This window comes from Rousettus aegyptiacus, unplaced genomic scaffold, assembly GCF_014176215.1.
Source record: "Rousettus aegyptiacus isolate mRouAeg1 unplaced genomic scaffold, mRouAeg1.p scaffold_m13_p_2, whole genome shotgun sequence".
Lineage (NCBI taxonomy): Eukaryota > Metazoa > Chordata > Mammalia > Chiroptera > Pteropodidae > Rousettus > Rousettus aegyptiacus.
In genome coordinates this window covers 139,345,179-139,365,438 of record NW_023416295.1, presented here as the reverse complement: position 1 = coordinate 139,365,438, position 20,260 = coordinate 139,345,179, and the positions used below count along the sequence as shown (strand labels likewise).

Genomic DNA, 20,260 nt, shown 5'->3' with positions numbered 1-20,260 from the left:
CCTGACCTATGGATGTTGCCATTTCCCCTTAAGAACTGGATCTCTGAAGGCAGGGTGTGTCCTCCCGCACACTCGTGGCATGCACCAGGGGCCTGGTGCACCCAGGACACTTGGAGGGCATAGGGTACTGGAGGAGCCTGGGGCACCTGTGGTATGGTCCGCGACTCCACCTGGGGCACGAACCCGAGACCTTCTGCATGTAAAGCAGACATGTTAACCACTACACTGTGGAGCCACCCCCAGTTTACATATTCTTATACTGTTTTAATTATTCTAATACTTAAGATAATTGAATTAATATTTATTTATAAAAAGAACATGAAGTTGTGACAGCTCAAATGAGCACAGTTTCCCTTTTTTCTTTTAACATGGAGTTGGCTTCAGAAATTCTAAGAATTAAAAAAATTCAGAATTTTAGAATTTGGGATCAACAAATAAAGTTTTTAAAATTCAAACTGACTTTAGTCACTATTACTATTCATCTATTCAACATTTCTAGAACGTAAGTTATAAAAGCTTGCTTGTATCCCGTAGATTTTATTTACATAAAGATCTACTTCTCTTATACGTCCTCCATAATTTCCAGCATGAGATATGTCAACTTATTTGTCTCCTCAAGGCTTAGTCCCAGGTCATTTTTCTTTTCTCTCCTCAGTCTCTCCATCAGACTAATGGCCAGTTCTTTGACTACAGTTATCTTGAATCTGATAATTACCTAGATATATCTTGGCTGCAAAAGCTTCTAGTCTCATATTTCCATATCTGCGAGGGAGATGCGTAAATGAATGTACTAATTTTGCTTCTATCTGAAGCAAACTCATTTTCTCTCTTTTTGCTCTCAGACTAGTTCTCCCACAATTGCTGACAATAGCCCTAATGTTTTTGTCAGTCACTCATGCTAGGAAACCTGCAGTATGCTTTGAATCACTTTTCCTTTACCCACGGGATTTACTTGACTTTCTATATCCTGTTGATGTTTGCTTTGAAACACCTCATGTAATTGTCCATTTGGTTCCATTTGCATTGTTACTCAGTCCAGATCCTCATCATCTTATACTTTGCTTCCTAGAGTAGTCTTTGGATGACTTTCTTTCTTTCAGCCCTTATACTTAATACCTATCCAGCACTTTCTTCAAAATTCTTACTCAACTCTTGTCTATTATATCAGGTCTACATCTTTTATAGCATTATTGTTAAAAACATTGATTAATAACCAATTCATTTTTACACACATAAGAACTGATTTAAGAGAAATTAAAAAATTTGTTAATATCCAGAATTAAGATACCTAGCCATGATACCATTGAGAATTAGAGATGAGAATGTTAAACCTAGAACAGGCAGAAGGCAGCAGAGCAGAAGGCAAAGACAAAATTAATGCTGGCCACATTTTAATATCAGAACTGTCATGACAGAATTAATAAGACTTTATGAAAGTTATAGGTAGACAGACTCAGCTTCACATAAGGGAACATTTAAAAATATCTAGAGCTATCTAAAATGGTGAAGTAATGAACTTCCCCAAATAGAAAATGTAGAAACAAATGTTAGATGTTGAAGAAAAGATTTCTGTCTCAGGTGAGATGCTACACCTCTTCGTGTTTCCTAACACATTTTCTATGATCATCTGCTGTTCCATGGTTCTTTGATAAATTTATGGGTCTAAATACTCAAGATATCATATTATATATATTAATAATATGGAATGGGTTAAAATCAGAATTATAATCTGAGGTGTTCTAAATTCATTCTCTCACATTTAATTAGCTTATTTTCTATAACTAGCCTGAAATACTGAATACTTATTGAGATAGCATAAAAAATGCTTACGGTTGTATTGAAACTAATTCAACTTCTCTATAGTCCACTTTTATACAAATAAAGAAGACAAACCAAAATGAGCTGTGCAAGTACCAGCAACTCTGCCTGTTACCCTATTATTTATAGACTTCTCAAAGACCTTTTTTTTAAATGATAGTTCAGCATATATATTGCAAACAAAGGTAACGATGGAGACTGATAAAGTGGTGGACAGGTGCCACAGGTGGAAATACACAGCAGCGTTTTTGGATTATCGCTTCCACAGCATTCTGCTTAGCCTCACTGCCTGAAAGAGAGGCCTCTGTCATAGAGAATTAGATGGAAGAAGGCTTAAGGAAAAAATGATATTCCAGTATTTAGAACAGGAGAAAATAATATCCAATGAGAATTTTGGATGAAATAAAGGAGAATGATGAATAATGAGGCGAAAGAAAGAAAGAAAGAAAGAAAGAAAGAAAGAAAGAAAGAAAGAAAGAAAGAAAGAAAGAAAGAGAAAGAAAGAAAGAAAGAAAGAAACACTATAAAATTTTCACAATAAAAGATTAAAGTTTGACCATGCTCTTCAGATTTCACCTGTAAAGGCTAATATATAGAGTGCTTACTCTGCGGCAGGTACTTTTATAAATTCTTCATCAACTTACTTGATCTTCATGTAACTTTATGAGGTACTTACCATTATGTTCCTCATTTTATAAATAAGGACATTGAAGCACAAGAGGTAAGTAACTTATTTAAAGTCACATCACTAAGCAGGTGCTAAAATTGAAATTTGACCAATTTAACTGAGGCAGTCTGAGTCTAGTGCCTACACGCTTAACCACCATGCTGTACTGTCATAGTGGTGGTTATCTCATTTGATTAAATTATTCCAAAACTTAATCATTCGAAGTAACTATATAAAATAGTAAAACATATGTATATGTTTTTATGTAAAATTTTCACTTAAACATTATATATAACATAATTATCTAATTCAATAAGATCCAAAGTTTACTTGGTTAAATTAGCTTAAGATATTTTTTAGAGATGTTTCAAACTTCTTTGGCTAGTTACCATAAATTGAAAGGGAGCAAAGATGTTCAATTTTTAAGTAAAATTATGATCGGACATGTACAAAATTCTTATTGTCTATAATTGTTTCAGCTTTTATTTGATAAGAAATAACATGTTTTGAAAATAAGTAAGAAGTTGAAATCTCTGCTATATAGTCAAAAATGATTAAGATCTGATAACAATTGAAAAATTATTTCTGTGTAAATAAACATACTAGACTACTTTATCTCAGATGAAGTAATCAACTCCTAATTAGATCTATACTAAATTTAAGACCCAATATTTTAGTTTCTGTATGTGAGTATAGAATTGGTGTCTTAAATATTTCTCATCTTTAATCAATAAACAGTCTCCCTCTTAGGTGAAAAAAATACCCATATTAAAAGTACTGAAAACAAACATCATTAACAAACTCCATTAAATGATGAATGATTCTACATCTCCCTAATTTCATTAAAGATTGAAGTGATATGTTTCTTTAAGTTGATTCCATTTAAATGCATTAAGCATGCTCTGAAATTCTGACCCTGAATCTATACCAGATATGCAAGATCATGGGGTAATTAGGGTCAAGGACTCATCAGAGATCATTTATGAAAATAAGAATTAAAAAAGGAATACAAGCTGTATATATCGTGAATTGTTAAAAGTGTCTAGTATAATCCATTTTATATATTTAATGTTCCTAAGAGGCTTAGAATATTTTATTAAATAATCTAATGTTTCTACCAAAATCACTTTAACTTATGAAACATTTTTTATTTTTGTGAGCAAAAAATCCCTCAAAGTTAATTCCTCATTTTCTATAGGTCGATTCCATAACTTCGCTTACTTATGCTTTTCAATACAAGGAAATTTTAATCTTCTATCTTCTCTCTAAAAATTAGTAATTTTTTTTCTTATGCCTCTGAATATAATTCTGCAGCTGTAAAGCCTCTTCTAACAGGAATCAGAGTAGTAACATTTTTGTTCTAGTAAGCCAGTGCCCTAATTATAGGGTAAATAGTGCATATTTTAAGTCACAGTTTAGCTAGTCAGTTAAGAGAAGCTTTAATTATTACAATGTTAAACTATTACCATGACAACACAGATCTTTTTCTTCTTGCTTTCTTTTTACTTCTTTCTCTCTTTTGCAATGACAGTGATAAGTGGCTATTTGCTCTCAAATACCCATTCAATCGAAGTACAGGCCATTTGATTATTGCAGATCACATTCTTACCTTTCAAACCTAGGAAAGCACCACCGAAGTACTTTTTCAGATGGAGAAGAAAAAACTTTCCCCACTTTACCTGGAACATCTGAGAGTAGCTAGATGGAGTCAGTATGACTTGATGCATGCCTCTCTTATCAAAGCTCTTATCTTTCCAGCTCAGATCTTCTTATATTCTCACTCAGATAATCTTTCCCACTCGCCAGAACCTCCAATCTATTTCATAATCGCTAATTCCTCTATATAACTTCTCTCTTTTTATCCAGTTTCAATCCCATAATTAATCATTAAAGCCACTCTTATGCATATATCATCAGTTCCCCTGTTGCTCTCTACTTTCTTAGTCCCAGGGCAAAACCGTAGCACTGGTTGAATTCAACTTCCCATTATCGCTGTACCTGCACATGTGCAAGTGAATGCAACAGAAGGAAAACATAGAACAGCTTTCCCTATTCCACTTTAAGTTCAAGACCACATTCCTCATGTCAACCCTAATGTCGAACGGCAATGTATTCTCTCTTAATTTCCTAGATTTGCAAGAAGACTATCTCACACCTCACCTTTTTTTGAACTTCTATCACCTTCTTCTTCATTCCAAGTCTCAATTAATGACTTTACTTCTTACTTCTCTAAGAAAATTGAAGCAAAAAGCAGAAACCTTCCACAGACTCCCAGTACCCCATCAACCCTCTTATTAGTCTCTTTAACCACATATTTTGCCTTTAGGTGGATATTAAATTGACTACTCATGCCTCTATCTAAAGAGTCCCTCAACTTGTATACTAAATCCAATTTACTCTCATGTAATCTTCAAGAACGCTCCTTTCTCATTCCTACATTGTTAATTCTCCCTCTTTACTAGATCATTATCTTCAGCATAAAAACATACCACTATTTCTCCTATCTTGAAGGAATCTTCTACTCACTCCACTTTCTTTGTATTGCTGTTTCTCTAACACATTTGCAGCAAACTCCTTGAAAAGGCTGAGGATGGTATATGCTCACTGTCCAATTTATCTCCTCCTGTTCTGTTTAAACCCACTTTAATTAGCTTTTCATGTGCCCAACTCCAGCAAAACTGCTCTTGAGAACGTCAACAATGCCTCCTGCACATTGCCAAACTCATAGGTCAAGCCACCGGCCTCATCCCACCTGACCTTGTCAGAGTCACTCCTGGTTACTCACATACTCTCTTCACTTGGCTTACAGGTTATTCCTCCTGACTCCTCACCTACTTCATGAGTCTTTACTTCGCAGTCCATTATGCTGTTCCTCATGTCTTAATACTAAAGTACCTCAGGGATTCACCTCTGGTTTTCACTTTCTTATCTAAACTCACCTCTTTGATGTTATCATCTCCTGGCTCTGGACCCTAAATTTATGTCATGGAGTTTCTCCAGAATTCCAATCATTACCCAGTTACTTACTCAACTTCTCCACTTAGATTTATAACAGAATCCTTAAACTCAGCAGGTTTAGATCTGTTCTTGCCTCTCAAAATCACCTTATTCACAGTCTTGTCTGTCTCAACTTGATCTTTCCAGATGCTCAGGCCAAAGCCTTCGAGTCTTCCTCGACGCCTCTCTTTAAACTCATATGCCATAGCTAATCTGTCAGGATATTCTGTTTGCTCTACCTTTAAACTATATCCTGAATACAGCCAGTTCTCGCCATCAATAACTATCATCTCCCTGGTTGGAACCACTATCACCTCTGGCCTGGCTTAGAGCCTCCTTCATGGTCTTTCTGCTTCTATCCTTGTGCCTCCTTCACTATCTATTCTCAAAACAGCAGTTATCTTGTTATCTTTCCCAAATATAGGTCAGATCATGCCACACCTCTGAAAAAAAAAAAAAAAAACCCTTCTGTGCCTTCCCATGTTAGAGTAAAAGCCAAACATGATTTAGCCCTTGTTACCTCTCTGATTTTTCTCCTAGCATTCTCCATTTTGCTTTCTCTGCTGCAGTCGCACTGGCTTTCTTGCTGCAGTTGGAACACAAATGGCAGGTTCCAGCTTCAAGGCCTTTGCAGTGGCTGCGTCCTCTGCATGGAAAGCCTTTCCCAGACACCCTCACAGCCCATCACCATCCTTCGAGCTTTTACTCAAATGCTATCTTCTAAGCAAACTCTATCCTGACTATCATATATAAAATTTCAACATCGCCCCCCACCCCACACACTTTTGGCCTATCGACCTCTTTATTTTGCATTATTATTTTCTATAGTACTTATTACTTTCTAATATATCAAGTAATTTACTTAGTTATGTTGTTTAGTTCTTTTCCACAAGAATGCAGGTGGAGATTTTTAAGAGTTTTGTTCCCTAATGTGTATCAAATGTTTAGAAAAATGCCTGGCATATAACAAGTGTTCAATAAATACTGTAATAAATAAATTAATTAAATGTTTTTCCCTAAAAACATTTAGTCATATCACTAACAATCCAATAATAATAAAAGTTCTTTGGAGGAAAAACTGTTTTGTTCTCAATTATGTAATATAATGGCTAAAATTCATTTAAGTAATTTATCATTATTCTGTCCAAAAAATTTACCAGCACCTTGTCATTTATAGAAGTTGATGAAATAAATATTCCGTTATTCTGAAAGTACTTGCCCTATGACCTTTTTCCATCTCAAAAAAGGTGTAAAAATCATAACAACAAATGATAAGCAATTGCTCTTGATCTAATATATGTTTAAAGGAATGCTATGAAGTAATTAGGTTGGAAAATATTTCCTGATAGTTTTGATATACAAATAAAGTTCTAAGAACATATTTTTATATCACAAGATTAAAAAAGTAATACAAAATGAAGCATTAAATATAAAAAATCTCTCAATAGTAACTGGTCAAAATAATAACTCCAAGTATATTCTACTTAGTATTACTAGATATCTAGAAGTTCTTTTGACCCTAGTCATGTATTCTAAATCTAAATTTCTGTGCTCAGTGTGTCATTTAGGCCTCCTCTTACCTGGAAGTATGCTGTTAGCTATCATGAGCCTACCTCCCAGTGAGCTTAGCTAGGTTTTGGAGAGAAATGTTTTAGTCCGCCAAATGAATTACTCTACCACCCTGGGTAACAACTTCTGTGTCGACATATCTTCTTGGGCATACTGCAAACAGGGTATTGAAATTTCCTGTTTTAAGATTGGGTTTATATTCCCCAACACTTTTACTAGATTGTGGTCTCTATAATGGCAGAGTCAGTATTTTTCATCTTTTTTAAAAATTAAATATATTGAGGTAACATTTGTCAATATATAGGTTTTAAGTGTCATATGTATATTGCATTGTGTGTTTACCACCCAAAGTTAAATTTCCTTTCGTCTCTTTATATTTGACCCCTTTACTCTCACCTGCCTCCCCCTTTCTTTTTCCTTCTGGTAACCATGTTGTCTGTGTCTATGAGTCTCTGTTTGTCGTTTTGTTCATTTGTTGCTTTCAGTTTTATATTCCACATATGAATGAAATCATATGGTTATCAACTTTTTCTGTCTCACATTTCACTCAGCATGATAATCTCAAAGTCTATCCATTCTCATAAATTGTGGTATTTCATCTTTTCTTGTGGCTGGGCAATATTCCATTGTCTTTATATACTGTATCATCTTTATCCAATCACCTATTGAAGCATATTATTATGAAATTTATAATTCACCTATTATGAATTTCATAACATGCTAGGACTCAGAAAATATCTTTCGAAGCTTATATGAAAATAATTTACCCTAAGATTCTTGTGATTAATAGAATAAACTTTTCAAGCATTATTTTTATAATGAAGGGGGAGGGCCCAATCAATTTATAATAAGTGCTTTGAAAGGAGATAATATTTACCAGTGCCAGAAAACAAACTCTCCAAGTTTGAATCTATTTTGTGAGGTTTTGTCTAGACCTTGGTTCATACAGTTATTGCATACACCCAATGCATATGTTTCATAAAGGGGATCATTTAACTAGCACAAGTGCATGGTTCATGAAATTTTATTTCAAAGACGTAGATCTCAGGTACTTTCATTGTTCTTGGATAAGTATGCTTTCCTGATATACTAGTTAACTATATATTTTTTAAACTAACCCTTGGTGTAACATCTTGCTTTCCATTCCCTACAATGTCCTGGAATCGATAATTGCAATTTTTGCTATGTTTTGAGAGAAATTTAATTTTAAAAAATCTCTTAAACTATGAGATCCAGTTTTACATATTTTTACACAATTCTTCACTTCTACTTTAAGTATACATTGAATGTTCTTTCTGACATTGCATATGATGATTTTAAGAATTACTTTTCTAAGCAACCAAAGCCAATAGCAAATCAATCAGCACATATGAGTCAATGATATCATTCCATGTACATTTTCCTGCTTTTGTTCAAGTTCAATCAGATCTGTCATTAGGTTTCCTAATTATTTCCAGTAGATCCTTAGAATTCTCACTAACAGTGACTAACCTATATAATCCCTCATCCTCAACAAATTATTTTGCCACTTACTATTCACCTCATCTTTCCACCACTAATGAATGCCCAGAAAATTGGTCCTCATACTCATGCCTGGGAGTATACCATCATTAACTTCTAATAGAAGCACAATTTATCTCACCACTTGATGCTGCTTTTAAAGGAGCAAAGTGAAGTAGAGAGATATCAATCAAAAGCATTCACTTGATGCTTATTATGCACCTATGCAGTGATGGAAATTAGGTTACACAGCCTTGAACTCTGAGAACTGAGCATCTAGTTTGGCAAACAGGTAGAGCTCAATTTTAAGACAATAAGTAATTAATTGCTAGACTGTAACTTTGGCTTTAAATAACAAAGGATAATAGCTTATAATTGGGCAGAAAAAATAGACTCTCAGATATGTTTTCCTTAAAGATCCTATAGTAAATAAAAGAGAGCTCATCATTCTAAACAAAGGAAGCAGCATGAGCAAAAAGCACAGAGGCAAGCAGTTGAGGTCTACGGGAAGAAAATAGACTACGGGAGGATGATAAATAGATAAAGTATCCTTCTAATTGGCAACCATGAAAGATCCATTTGAATAGATAAAATGAAGTCACTGAATTCATTTGCAGCATTTTTTTTTTTTTTGATCAACAGATATGCCCTTAGTTCCTATAGTGCTTTGTCTAGGTGTCAAGAGCAATGCAGAAGTAAATTTGGCAGATTTTCTGCCTACAAAAGCAGTGTAGAGTTTTATATGTGAAGTATGTGGAATCTCCAAATATGTTATAATGGTAGGTTTGGTATCATCAGATTCTAATGGTTTGAATGTTAGGCTTTTAAAAGGTTTGGACTAGAATTAGAAAGATGGAGTATCACTTCATGTCTCTTTCTTTCTTTCTTTCTTTCTTTCTTTCTTTCTTTCTTTCTTTCTTTCTTCTTTTCTTTTTTTTTTTATAAGAGATCTTAGATTCTTCCTTTATAATTTTCTCAGGTTTCTGTCTTTTTGTGTTGTTTGCTACTTCCTGATTTTTAATATGGCTGAACTATTATATTAGTTACAAAACAGATGTCATCTTCTAAAGTCTGTCCTATAAACTTTTGCAAGATTAATTTTCCTAAAACACAGCTCTTTATCCAAGGGACTCTTCTGCTGCAAAAATTTTTGACGGGACAGACTTTGACATCGTGGCTCTCATTTCAAGGTCTCCTCATACTCTAATTCCAGCTGACGTTATCTTTTATTATTCTTCCACTCAACTCTATATTTGGCTGATGGGGCCAAATGTCCAAAGTAACTTACCTGCTGTTTTCTTAGCAAGATTTTCTGTTCTGTGACTTTTTACATAAAATGGTTCCAGCTGGGATGCACTCCCCCCACCCTCACCCCACTCCCCATTGCCATTTATGTGCATTACTAGTTTCCTTTAGCCTCAGCTTGATGGCCTTTCTCCATGTCTCAGCTAGAAATAATTTTTTCGGTTCTTTAAATTTTGCATTCTCCATTCCACAGTTTCCATTTGTAATTCCTTCTATTGAAGTTGGTATTATATCTCTTATCTTCAAATTATGCTGTACTGTCAATTTTTTTCCAGCTCCCTAGAATTTGCAGAATGAAAAGAGTGGGCAGAATCCACTGACTACTCCCAGAAGCAAATGTCTACTGAAAAAGCCTATTGGATGGATGAACGACCAATCGAGGTGGATGCTAGAAGAATGTTAATAATGGAGAAATACCCAGATGCTTGATGGGCTGTTTGGTTGCCTGGCAGGTTGATGGGACCAAATATCCAGGTATTTGAAAAAGGAGATGAGAACTTGAAAAATGTGATAGTTTCCAGCAATTCTGTTAACTTCCTTACCAATCAGGATGTTATTTAAGTACACAGACCAATAAACCTTGAAAAAGTATGATGTTTGTCATCTATTGCCTGAGCCAAATAAAGGGGAATTGCAACAGACTAGAGCTGGGATATCCTAATAGGGTATGGAAATCAATTATTAAAGTTAAATTCATTGTGTGTATGTGTATGTGGTTTGATTTTGCTACATCTCAGTGAAAAGTTAGCATTTCAGCAAAAAAATCTGATTTATAAAAAGTGCGCTTGATCTCTTTGTCCAAGTGGATGGCATAATGAACACAGCAATTTCCTTTTCCTCTCTATATAAAGGTAATTTCTAGTATGATGAAGTAATTAATGTAGATTAGGGTTTTTGAAAACTAGGAATAATCAAATTTTCTGCAAGGAATTCATCCCAAGGCCAAACATTAAAATCATAATTATAGTCATTCATAATAACCATATTTAATTCCTTATATCTAATTGAGTGGAAAGAACAGAAAGATACCCCCTTTCTCCATCCTCCAAACTACCTGTCCTCAGCAGACTTGAAGTCAACAACTTTTGCTACAAAAACTACACCCTCTTGATTTTAACGCTTAAAATGTATTCCACCAATCTGGATAAAGTTGAATTCTAACTCTCACCAGTTGCATGACTTTGGGCAAATTTTTAAATCTCTCTGGGCTTCAGTTAACTTGCAGGTAATGGGGATAATTAATAACACTTACTTCATGCAGGTTGGTGGAGGATTTGCAGGAAGGATGCCTGGCATAGTGACTGAATTATAACACTCAAAAATAATTTTTTAATCTTTCTTTCCCAGTCACTCATATAAACAAGAAAATTCAAAAAAGTAGATGGAATGATATCAAAGTTTTAGAAAAACTATAAATTTGTATTCCACTTTTATCTTCGAATACATGTGATGTGTACAATCCAATTTTTATGTTTTTTTAAGATTGAGAGATAAAGTTTTTTTTTTTCTGATTTATTCAATTAATTACTGAGAAATCCTGGGCTTGAATGATATGTCTCCATTCCTACTTTAGATTATTTCTAGGAATCAAGTCTGCATCCAAGACCAAGTCTTCACACACGTGTTCTCAGTATGTATTCTTTCATTCTCCCCTAGCTAGGGATAATCAGATAAGATGCCTCCTTACATTTATTGGTAATGTTTTGGAGGCAGAATTTTGTTTTTTCGTAGTTTCCAAAAAACATTTTGACAGAGAAAGTGAAGCTATTTTCATAGCTTACCTCAATTTGTCTTCATTAATTAAATGTCCTTATATAGGGTGTACTAAAAGAGTTAAAAACACTGAATGCTAGTAAGCTGATATATATTCATAGCTGTTAACATTTAAAAAATATTTTGTAGATTAAGTGAACATTTTTACCCTGAAATTTGAGTGTCTTAAAATGTTAGATATATTAGGCCACAGTTTGCAGCAGTGATACCAGTGATAATCAAGTAACTACATGAGATCATTTTAAAGCAGTTTTCCTATAGATATTTTAAAAAGTGGAATGTGGAATAATTATTTTGCTATTAAATGTCCATAATAAATAAATTTAAATTAATATATATTGGGCCATATTACAATCAAAATTATAAAAATTTAAAAAATGACACTAAATGTCACTGCTTAGGAAAATTTGTCAAAAATAATAACTAAATTTGAAGCATACTTTGGTTATAAAATTTAAATAGTACAGAAAAGTATAACATGAAAAAGACAGCCATGCATTGAACTTATCCTAAAGTTCCTTATCCCCAAAATAATAATTATTCTTACTCATACCTTTGAAATTATTTCGGGAAGAAGATTTATTTATGGATACAATCATCTTTTTTTATTTCATGAAAGATACATTAAATATTTTTTTAATCCTTGTAACAAACATGACTCATGCACAGTTTTTCAATTTGAAAAATTTCTAAACCCACAAAAGTATGACATATCAGAAAGCATGAATGAACCTTTGATTTAGTGAGGTAGAAAGGTAAGGTTAGGGAGTCGATTTGTTAGAAACTTACCTTCCAATATCATTGATTTTACTCTGCCTTAGGGTAAAATTAGTTGCTACTTCTGGGAACCAATGAAAACTGCCACTATCACGTTGTTGTTCATTTTGAGTATTGAATACCATACTTGGCAGAAAAAAATGACTCTTCATGAGAATCTTTTTTCTTTACAGTTTAAAAAACTTTATCTCTCAATCTTAAAACTTTGAAACAGACTATAGCACATTATTTTTATTCAAGCAAACTTCTGCTGATTTTTTCAGGCTGAGTTAAAATGTATCTTCTTAAAGAGGTCTCCCTCTTCCTTCCTTTCATGTAAACTCCTTTGTATGTTCACGGTGTTCACCAGGGCCCTTGTGGAACTTACCATACTCTGCACAGTATGTGTTTGGTCTATGTCAGTTCAAAGAAGCAATTTTCCAGCAGTTCCGTGTTTATGGTGTTGGTGCTAAACAAACGTAGGCTAAACATCGATCTCTGTTCCTAAGTTTTGATTGATAACTTTTAGATGATTTCATGATATGTCTCTTTTCTTGATATTTATTGGTTGAATTAAACTTAATTGAAAGAGTGTAAGCAGCAGCTATCAACCAATGATATTTTAAGGGAAAAATCAATAAATAATAACATGTCCTACTCATTCTCTCTTTATTCAATTGTGTTTCCTATGTCTTTCTTATGTCTCCTGTTTGTCTTCTCTCCTTTCCCAACTCAGATTTTTCTCTTATGAAATTACACCACACACACACACACACACACACACACACACACACGAGGGGGGGTGGGAGGAGGAGGGAGAGAGAGAGAGAGAGAGAGAGAGAGAGAGAGAGAGAGAGAGAGAGAGAGAGAAAGTTTTATATCTTTGATCTTTCCTTACCGGGATGAAGATGTCGGCTCAGTAGTTTGTCTTTGCACACGTGCATGTTTAATTAAATGTTCTTTTAAAGCAGTTTGAACTTCTGCTGGGATATCAGGGGAAGTGTGGCTGATTTTTATTGCAGGCTCAATAGCTTTTAGTGTTGGCTTTCCATTTTCTTTAACCTCTTTTTTCTCTTCAGACTCGAAAACTTCGGTAGGAGCATTTGAAGTGCTCTGGGGAAGAGTACCGACGTTGGAAATCGCAGGTTTGCTCTTCCAGCAAGGCCAGCACAACTTCCAGAAGACAAAAAGTGAGACAACCAACAAAGCCAGGCCACAAAAGCTGACAACGACTGCTAACAAGCTTACTGAAATATCTGGAAAAAATCACAATGTGAATAAATATTAATGCATTGATAGTACACATAAAAGAGTAGAAATGGTGAGATAATTTTACATAATATTAATCATAGCTTCCTCATTTAGAGTTTCAAAAATTTAATTTTAAGTTATCTTTGTAGGGAAGAACAATTAGTAATTTTGTTGGAAAATTCTCAAAGAAGATATTTGAAAAATCCTATCCCAAGAAAAGTTTCCAGTTGTGTACAGGAAAAGCATGATCTATGCATATTATTTCCAAAGACACTATCATGGGCCCAGGAGTTTGCAAAGTGAAGGTTGGCAGCTTGCAACTTGAAGTCATGAAGGTTAAGAAACTCAGAAACTGCATATACAGAAAAGGTTTCTATTCACTTCATCTTTGATCTAAAGATACAATCTTCTCTCTCTCTCAGCAGAGAATAATGTTAAATGTTTATATAAACCATTTAGTATATTCTAAATGAAAATAACATATTACTAATAGAGAATGTGTGCGTTATTAGCTGTATTTTCAAACTCTATAGTTTGATAGTCTTTCATGGTCTTAATTTCCGAAGTTCAAAATTAGTTAATGATTTCTTATCTATGTTTCTCTAAAACATTCTTATTTCAAAATGATTATAAAATTAATATATACTCATTATGTAAAATGATTCAAAGGAGCATAAGTACAAACAGTTAATAAGATTGAGTAAATAAATAATGGGAGAGAAGTGACAAATCTCTCATGTAAAAGAATTCCGAACAATTTACGTAGGTACTTTGTTCTCAAGGAGGTGAGGCGCAGGTTCCTACTCCTTAAGTGTGAGCTACACAGAGTAATTTTATTCCAAAGAATAAAGTCTGAGAAAGGGTGAAAAAGGGATAATTCCACTGTGGAGAAAACTCCCTCAGGGGATTATAGCGAACATCAACAGTGATGAATGACATTGATAGTATACATTCTTGATATGATGTGACGAAATGATACTTTATCTCTCCAAACCCATAACCAGAGTCTAATTATTAGAAAAATATGAGACAAATTCTATTAGAAGAGCATTCTACAAAATACCTGACCAGTATTCTTCAAAACTGTCAAGGCCATCAAAAATGAAACAAAATAAATAAAATCTGAGAAACTGTCATAGCCAACAAGAGACTAAAGAGACATGACAACTAAATGCAATGTGGTATCCTCAACAGAATCTTGGAATAGAAAAAGGATATTAGGTAAAAACTAAGGAACTCAATAAAATATAGACTTCGGTTAACAATATATCAATACTGATTCATTAATTGTAACAAATGTTTCATACTAATATAAAATGTTAATACAGGGTGTAGGAAATATGGAACTTTGTACTATCTTGCCAATTTTTCTGTACATCTAAACCCGTTCTAAAAAGTAAACTTTTTTTTTTTTTAAGTTAAAATCCCCTACCTGCTTCCATTTTCACATTTCTAAGATATCCAATGTTAGCAATCTGGTGTGTTAACACTCTTAAATTTTTGAAGACCAAATAGATTTCCTATGAAGGGAAAGTTTTCTAGATTTAGAAAACTTTGCAATTTCTTTTATGACTTTGTTTAGCTTCAACATTAAATATGAATCCAATTTCTTTTGTTTGTCTCAAAAAAAAGCGTTAGGAATATGTTATAGGCTAAATTCCTTTACACCTTCCGAATTCATACGTTGGGATCTTATCTCTCAGTACCTCAGAATGTAACTGTATTTGGAGATAGGGCCTTTAAGTGAGTCAGTAAGGCAAAATGAGGTCGTATGGATGAACCCTAATTCAATGTGACTGGTGTCCTTAAAAGAAGAGGAGACTAGTACAAAGACATTCAGAGGGAAGACTAGGTAAAGACACAGGGAGAAGGTGGCCACCTACAAGCCTAGGGGAAAGACCTCAGAAGAAATCACCCTTCTTAACAACTTGATCACAGCCTTATAGCTTCCACAACTCTGAGGAAATAAGTTGCTGTTATTTAAGCCACCCAGTCCATGGAAATTTGTAATGGCAGTCCTATCAAACTAATACAGAATAAACCTAATTTCCTTTAACCACCACTGTAAATCCGGGAGGTCCCTCCCCTCTCCAGAAGTAACCACAGATTCTAGTTGGGTGTGTATCTGGCTAGCCCAAGCACTACTAAACAAACATATCTCTTAAACAAACATAAACGTATAGAAGTTTTAATGCACTTTTTCTTATCTTAAATAGTTTCTGCTTAGTTATTTCTTCAATTTATTTTTTTATTTAGCAATACCTGAGGTCTAACTTCATGTCACATAACATTCCATAGTACTTCATCATAATGGATATTTAGATTATGCTCAATGTTTTGTTATTACAATAGAGCTACAATGGGCATCCTTGCACCCTTCTCTGTGAATGTTTCTCTAAGGTAAATATCTAAAAATAGAATTGCAGAATCATAGGTTATGCACATATTTAATTTTACCAGATATTTCCAAAATGTATCCTAGAATGGCTGTAACAAAAACATCATATGAGTTTGCTAGTTCTTACAATCTCAGAGAAATATTGTTGTACTTTAATTTTCATTGATCTGATAGGGAAACGAAACCTTGTTTTAATTTACATTTTCCTGACTGGTAAAATAAAATGGTTTTGTTTAAACTCCCATTTGCAGCTAATGGAAATCCATTCAGAAATTGAAATAATTCTATGTTTTTATTGCTACTAAATTATAAGGAAAAATTAATTTGACATGCTGTGATACAGAGACATTAATATTCTCTTTCACTTGCCAGTTGCCTACTAAAAAGAAACATTGAATATATTTCCCATTTATATTCCATTGGTGAGAAATATGTGATCATATTTTACATTTTGTGGGTTATTTTATTTTTAATTTTTATTTTTTCATTGGCACCAGAACGAGAAAAAGGGAAAAGTATAAAATTAGTGTGTTTCCTGATATTAGCTATGGTTTTAAAATGGAGAAATAAAAACAATTATGGTTTCAGAAACTTTATGTATTTTCAGCTCCATTTACATTATGTTTTTCTGAATATTTTGACTCAATTTCTTCAACAGTGTAACTTCTACCTAGTTGGAGCCAAAAGCCAAGATATAATGAAACTGCAGGACAATGTGCAGGTAGGGGAAAAAGGAGAAGTAGTTTTTAGTCTATAACTGAAAACATCTCCCTTCCTATTAATGAGGGTCAAGTATTAGAAAATTTTATATTCCGCCCACAAAAGTTTTATGAAATTTTTTTATGCCACTGTAGTGATGAGGTTTGGCATTCATAAGGATGTTTTCATCTTAAGACAAAGCCCTGCGGAGATCTCTGACTCTAGATCCATCTTCCCTTCTACTGACAATTTTCTTTCTAAAATTAATATCTGGTTCTATTTTTGAGGGGACCATAAAATATTTCACCCAAACCAAGTCAGTTTTGAAAGTGAAAGTTTGTCCCATCAATGCCAGTGTAGCAGGTAGAAAACAAGTCATGTCCTGGCAACTGATATATATAGTCACAGCAGCTCTCTTAGCTTAACATCCTTCCAGGTCATCCCTTAGCCACCTGGGGCAAATCCAAACTTTGCATGGTATTTCAAAACATCTTTGTGATTTGACCCCTGGCTATTGATCCAGCTTCATTCTTCTGCTACTCTCTTACCTAGACTCTTTATTCTGACCACACCAATACTCTCATGATTTTGTTTGGGCTGTTTCATGTAGTGCCAGTGCATTTTCTTCTTCTGTTTGGATGTCTAGAAAATTTGTATACATCCTTCAAAAATCAATAGTACCTCCTCCCTGAAGCTCTCTCTGCCTCTTCTATTCCTCTGGGCTTTTAAAGCACACCCACAACTGTAACACTAGTATTATAATAATGAATTGGTCTGTAATCCTGTATCCCACACTTTTGGGATATGATGTGCTTCAAAACTATTATTATTTTCTTTTGGATATTAGAAAGATAATATGGTACACATTATCTGGGATAATATTCAGTGACCAAACACATGAATTTATCTGTAATGAAATGTATGAATTATTTACATGGGATCATCAAAGACTATAAGTAGCTTAATGACAATTCAGGTAAAGTGTTAATGCCAAATTATCATAATTTAAAAAATAATGTTCAGTTTTCGAGGTTTTGAGGTTTCATAATTGCTGATAAGGAATTATGGATCTGTATTTATTTTGCTTCTCCACATGTTCTCATCCTATTAATTTATTCACTCTGTGATCCTTCAAAGCAAAAAACAAATTAATCCACCTTTTTATTTTTAGTGTCAAGTATATACGATATAGTCAAAAAATGTTTATGGAGCTATCGAATACATATTTCGGGACTTATCTCAAAAGGTACTCAAATGTCTATGGATTTCAAGGTGGGTGGATGACTAACAGTTGACTTATTTGGAGGGAATATACAGAAATGCTCTTACTAAGAAGATAGTTTAATATAGCTTGTGCTGGGGAGCAATGTAGACCTGGATTCAAATGTCAACACTACCTTGTGACTTTGGGAATATCAGTCAGGTTTTAAAAGCCTCAGTAAAAGAGAGATATTTATATTTATTTCATAGGAATGTTGTTAAGTTTAGATAAGAAAAAATAAAGTATTTAAAATTATAATTTGCACAAGAAATGCAACAATGAGTTGCTATGATTATTAATTATTTTTTTTCCTTTAAACAAGAGTACTGAGGGAAAAAGAGTCAAAGGTATAGATTGTGTATGGAGTGAATGTTGACCCATAAATTACTAAAAAAAAAAGGAGAAACTCATTTTTTGATATCTGGTTTTGAAATGCACTTGTTTATAATGGAGACCAACATTTCTAAGGAAATATAAATGTTCAGGAAGCTAATAAATAACATTCCATTTTCCTACCCATTTGTGCTCAGAATAAATGAGACAGACATAGTATTCAAGTAGGTAACAATTAAAATGCTAGGTTATATCAGCTTAGGTCTATCAGAAAGTGGACTTGCTAAAACATGACCTTGAATTAATTAGACTTGCTTATACAGTCACAGGCCTGGCTGGACAAGCTCCACAGGTATTCTCCATGAGAACTCAATCCTATACAATTACCACATGGAGGAGCAGAATATTTGTTTCCTGAGGATATAGAACTTCAAAGAAGGGGAAAACAGGTATGTCACTTCTTAGGGATGGGAGTGGGCAAAGATTCCATGATTATTCCTATCTCGTAGATCCTTCCATTTAGAAACATAAAGCAAGGGAAAAGATATTTCCCCTCAATAGCAACAAGTGAAAGAAGATACATTAATTAGAACTTTATTCTAAAAAATAAAACTAAAATTATAAAACAAGCTTCTTATATTTTATATATTTTCACATTGCTTGCAATTATGAGTAATAATTAAAACTATTGAAAAACAAAATCAACTAATACTTAGATTTTCATGACAACTTTTTTTTTCAGTGAAATTTGTGTAACAAAATAAAAAAGAATCTAACTATCAAAATGTTAAGGGAGGATCCAGGAGAATTTATGAAGTCATCAAAATGTATTAAATGATTCTTTTATGACTTTGATTCAATTCAACATTTTTAACCATGACAGGAAGAATGTTCTGAGTTTGGACTTAGTTCAAAGAAAGATAAGTAGCCCCAGAATCATGTGTAAGTCAGTTATTAAAATGATCAAATACACATTTCAGAAAAAACACTCTGGCTAGAGAGATGATATGAGTAGAAGCCAGACTAGAAGAGGTAAAACTAGAAGAGTTAGCAGATTGCAAGTCATCCACATGAGAAATTATAGTTGCTCCAAATGAAGATTTCTGAAATGGGAAAAATGAGCAGATTCAGGAGATACTTAGGAAGTCAAAGTTGAAGTAAAGGAGTGTGAAGACTGAAGGCAGAAATGTGAGACACTGAGAGACGAAGAAAATGATGAAGTAAGGAAGATCACGATTCTGGTTTGAGCTGTACTGAGTTTGAAGTACTTGTGGTCATGTACACAGACATTTTGAGTAAATTGCTGGTCATGCATGACTGCAACTCAAGGTAAAATGCAAGAACTTCCTTAAATAGTGGAATCTGAATTCATGACAGAGAAGAGAAAAGCTCCTCCATAGAATCCTGAACACACCAACATTTAAAGAACTATAACTTTAAGGAACAAAGGCCTTGAATGCATAAAACACTAAGAAAGAGTAGAAGGAGAAGAATTTTTTTAAAAATCAGGTCAATGTGTTTTCACAGAAATTTGGAGAAACTATATTTTAAAAAGTGGTCACCAGTGTAAAAGTAAAAAGTTCAATTAAAACGAGAGTTGACAAGTAACCATTAACGAGTAGATCTTTGATGAATATCATGAGACTCGTGAAAAACAGAGGTTGTGTTAACGAGATATATGTGGTTTAATTAAAAAATGAGGGTGAGGAAGTGAATTCTATGAGAGTAGATAATTCCTTCAGGAAACTGGATTTAGGGAAGGAAGAGAGCAAGAACAATAGAGTAGCACATGGAATTGATAAAGCTATTTTTATTAAGATGTGTAATACTTAAGTATGTTTTCAAACTCATAGAAAGAAATGATTACACAAAAGATAGAAAGTTAAGCAAAGTCAATAATTAATAGTGAAGTCCCATAAAAGGTGACAATGGA

At 33.7% G+C, this 20,260-nt stretch overlaps 1 protein-coding gene across 2 annotated transcripts in view; it reads right to left on the bottom strand.

Annotated features, from left to right (window-relative positions):
• The window catches only part of SYT10 (synaptotagmin 10), a 55,426-nt gene that overhangs the window by 24,237 nt on the left and 10,929 nt on the right, over positions 1-20,260 (bottom strand). For both annotated transcript variants that reach the window (XM_016121526.2, XM_016121527.2), the window contains exon 2: positions 13,284-13,641. In XM_016121526.2, the coding sequence (XP_015977012.2) occupies positions 13,284-13,641 (358 nt within the window). The remainder of the gene's footprint in view (positions 1-13,283; positions 13,642-20,260) is intronic.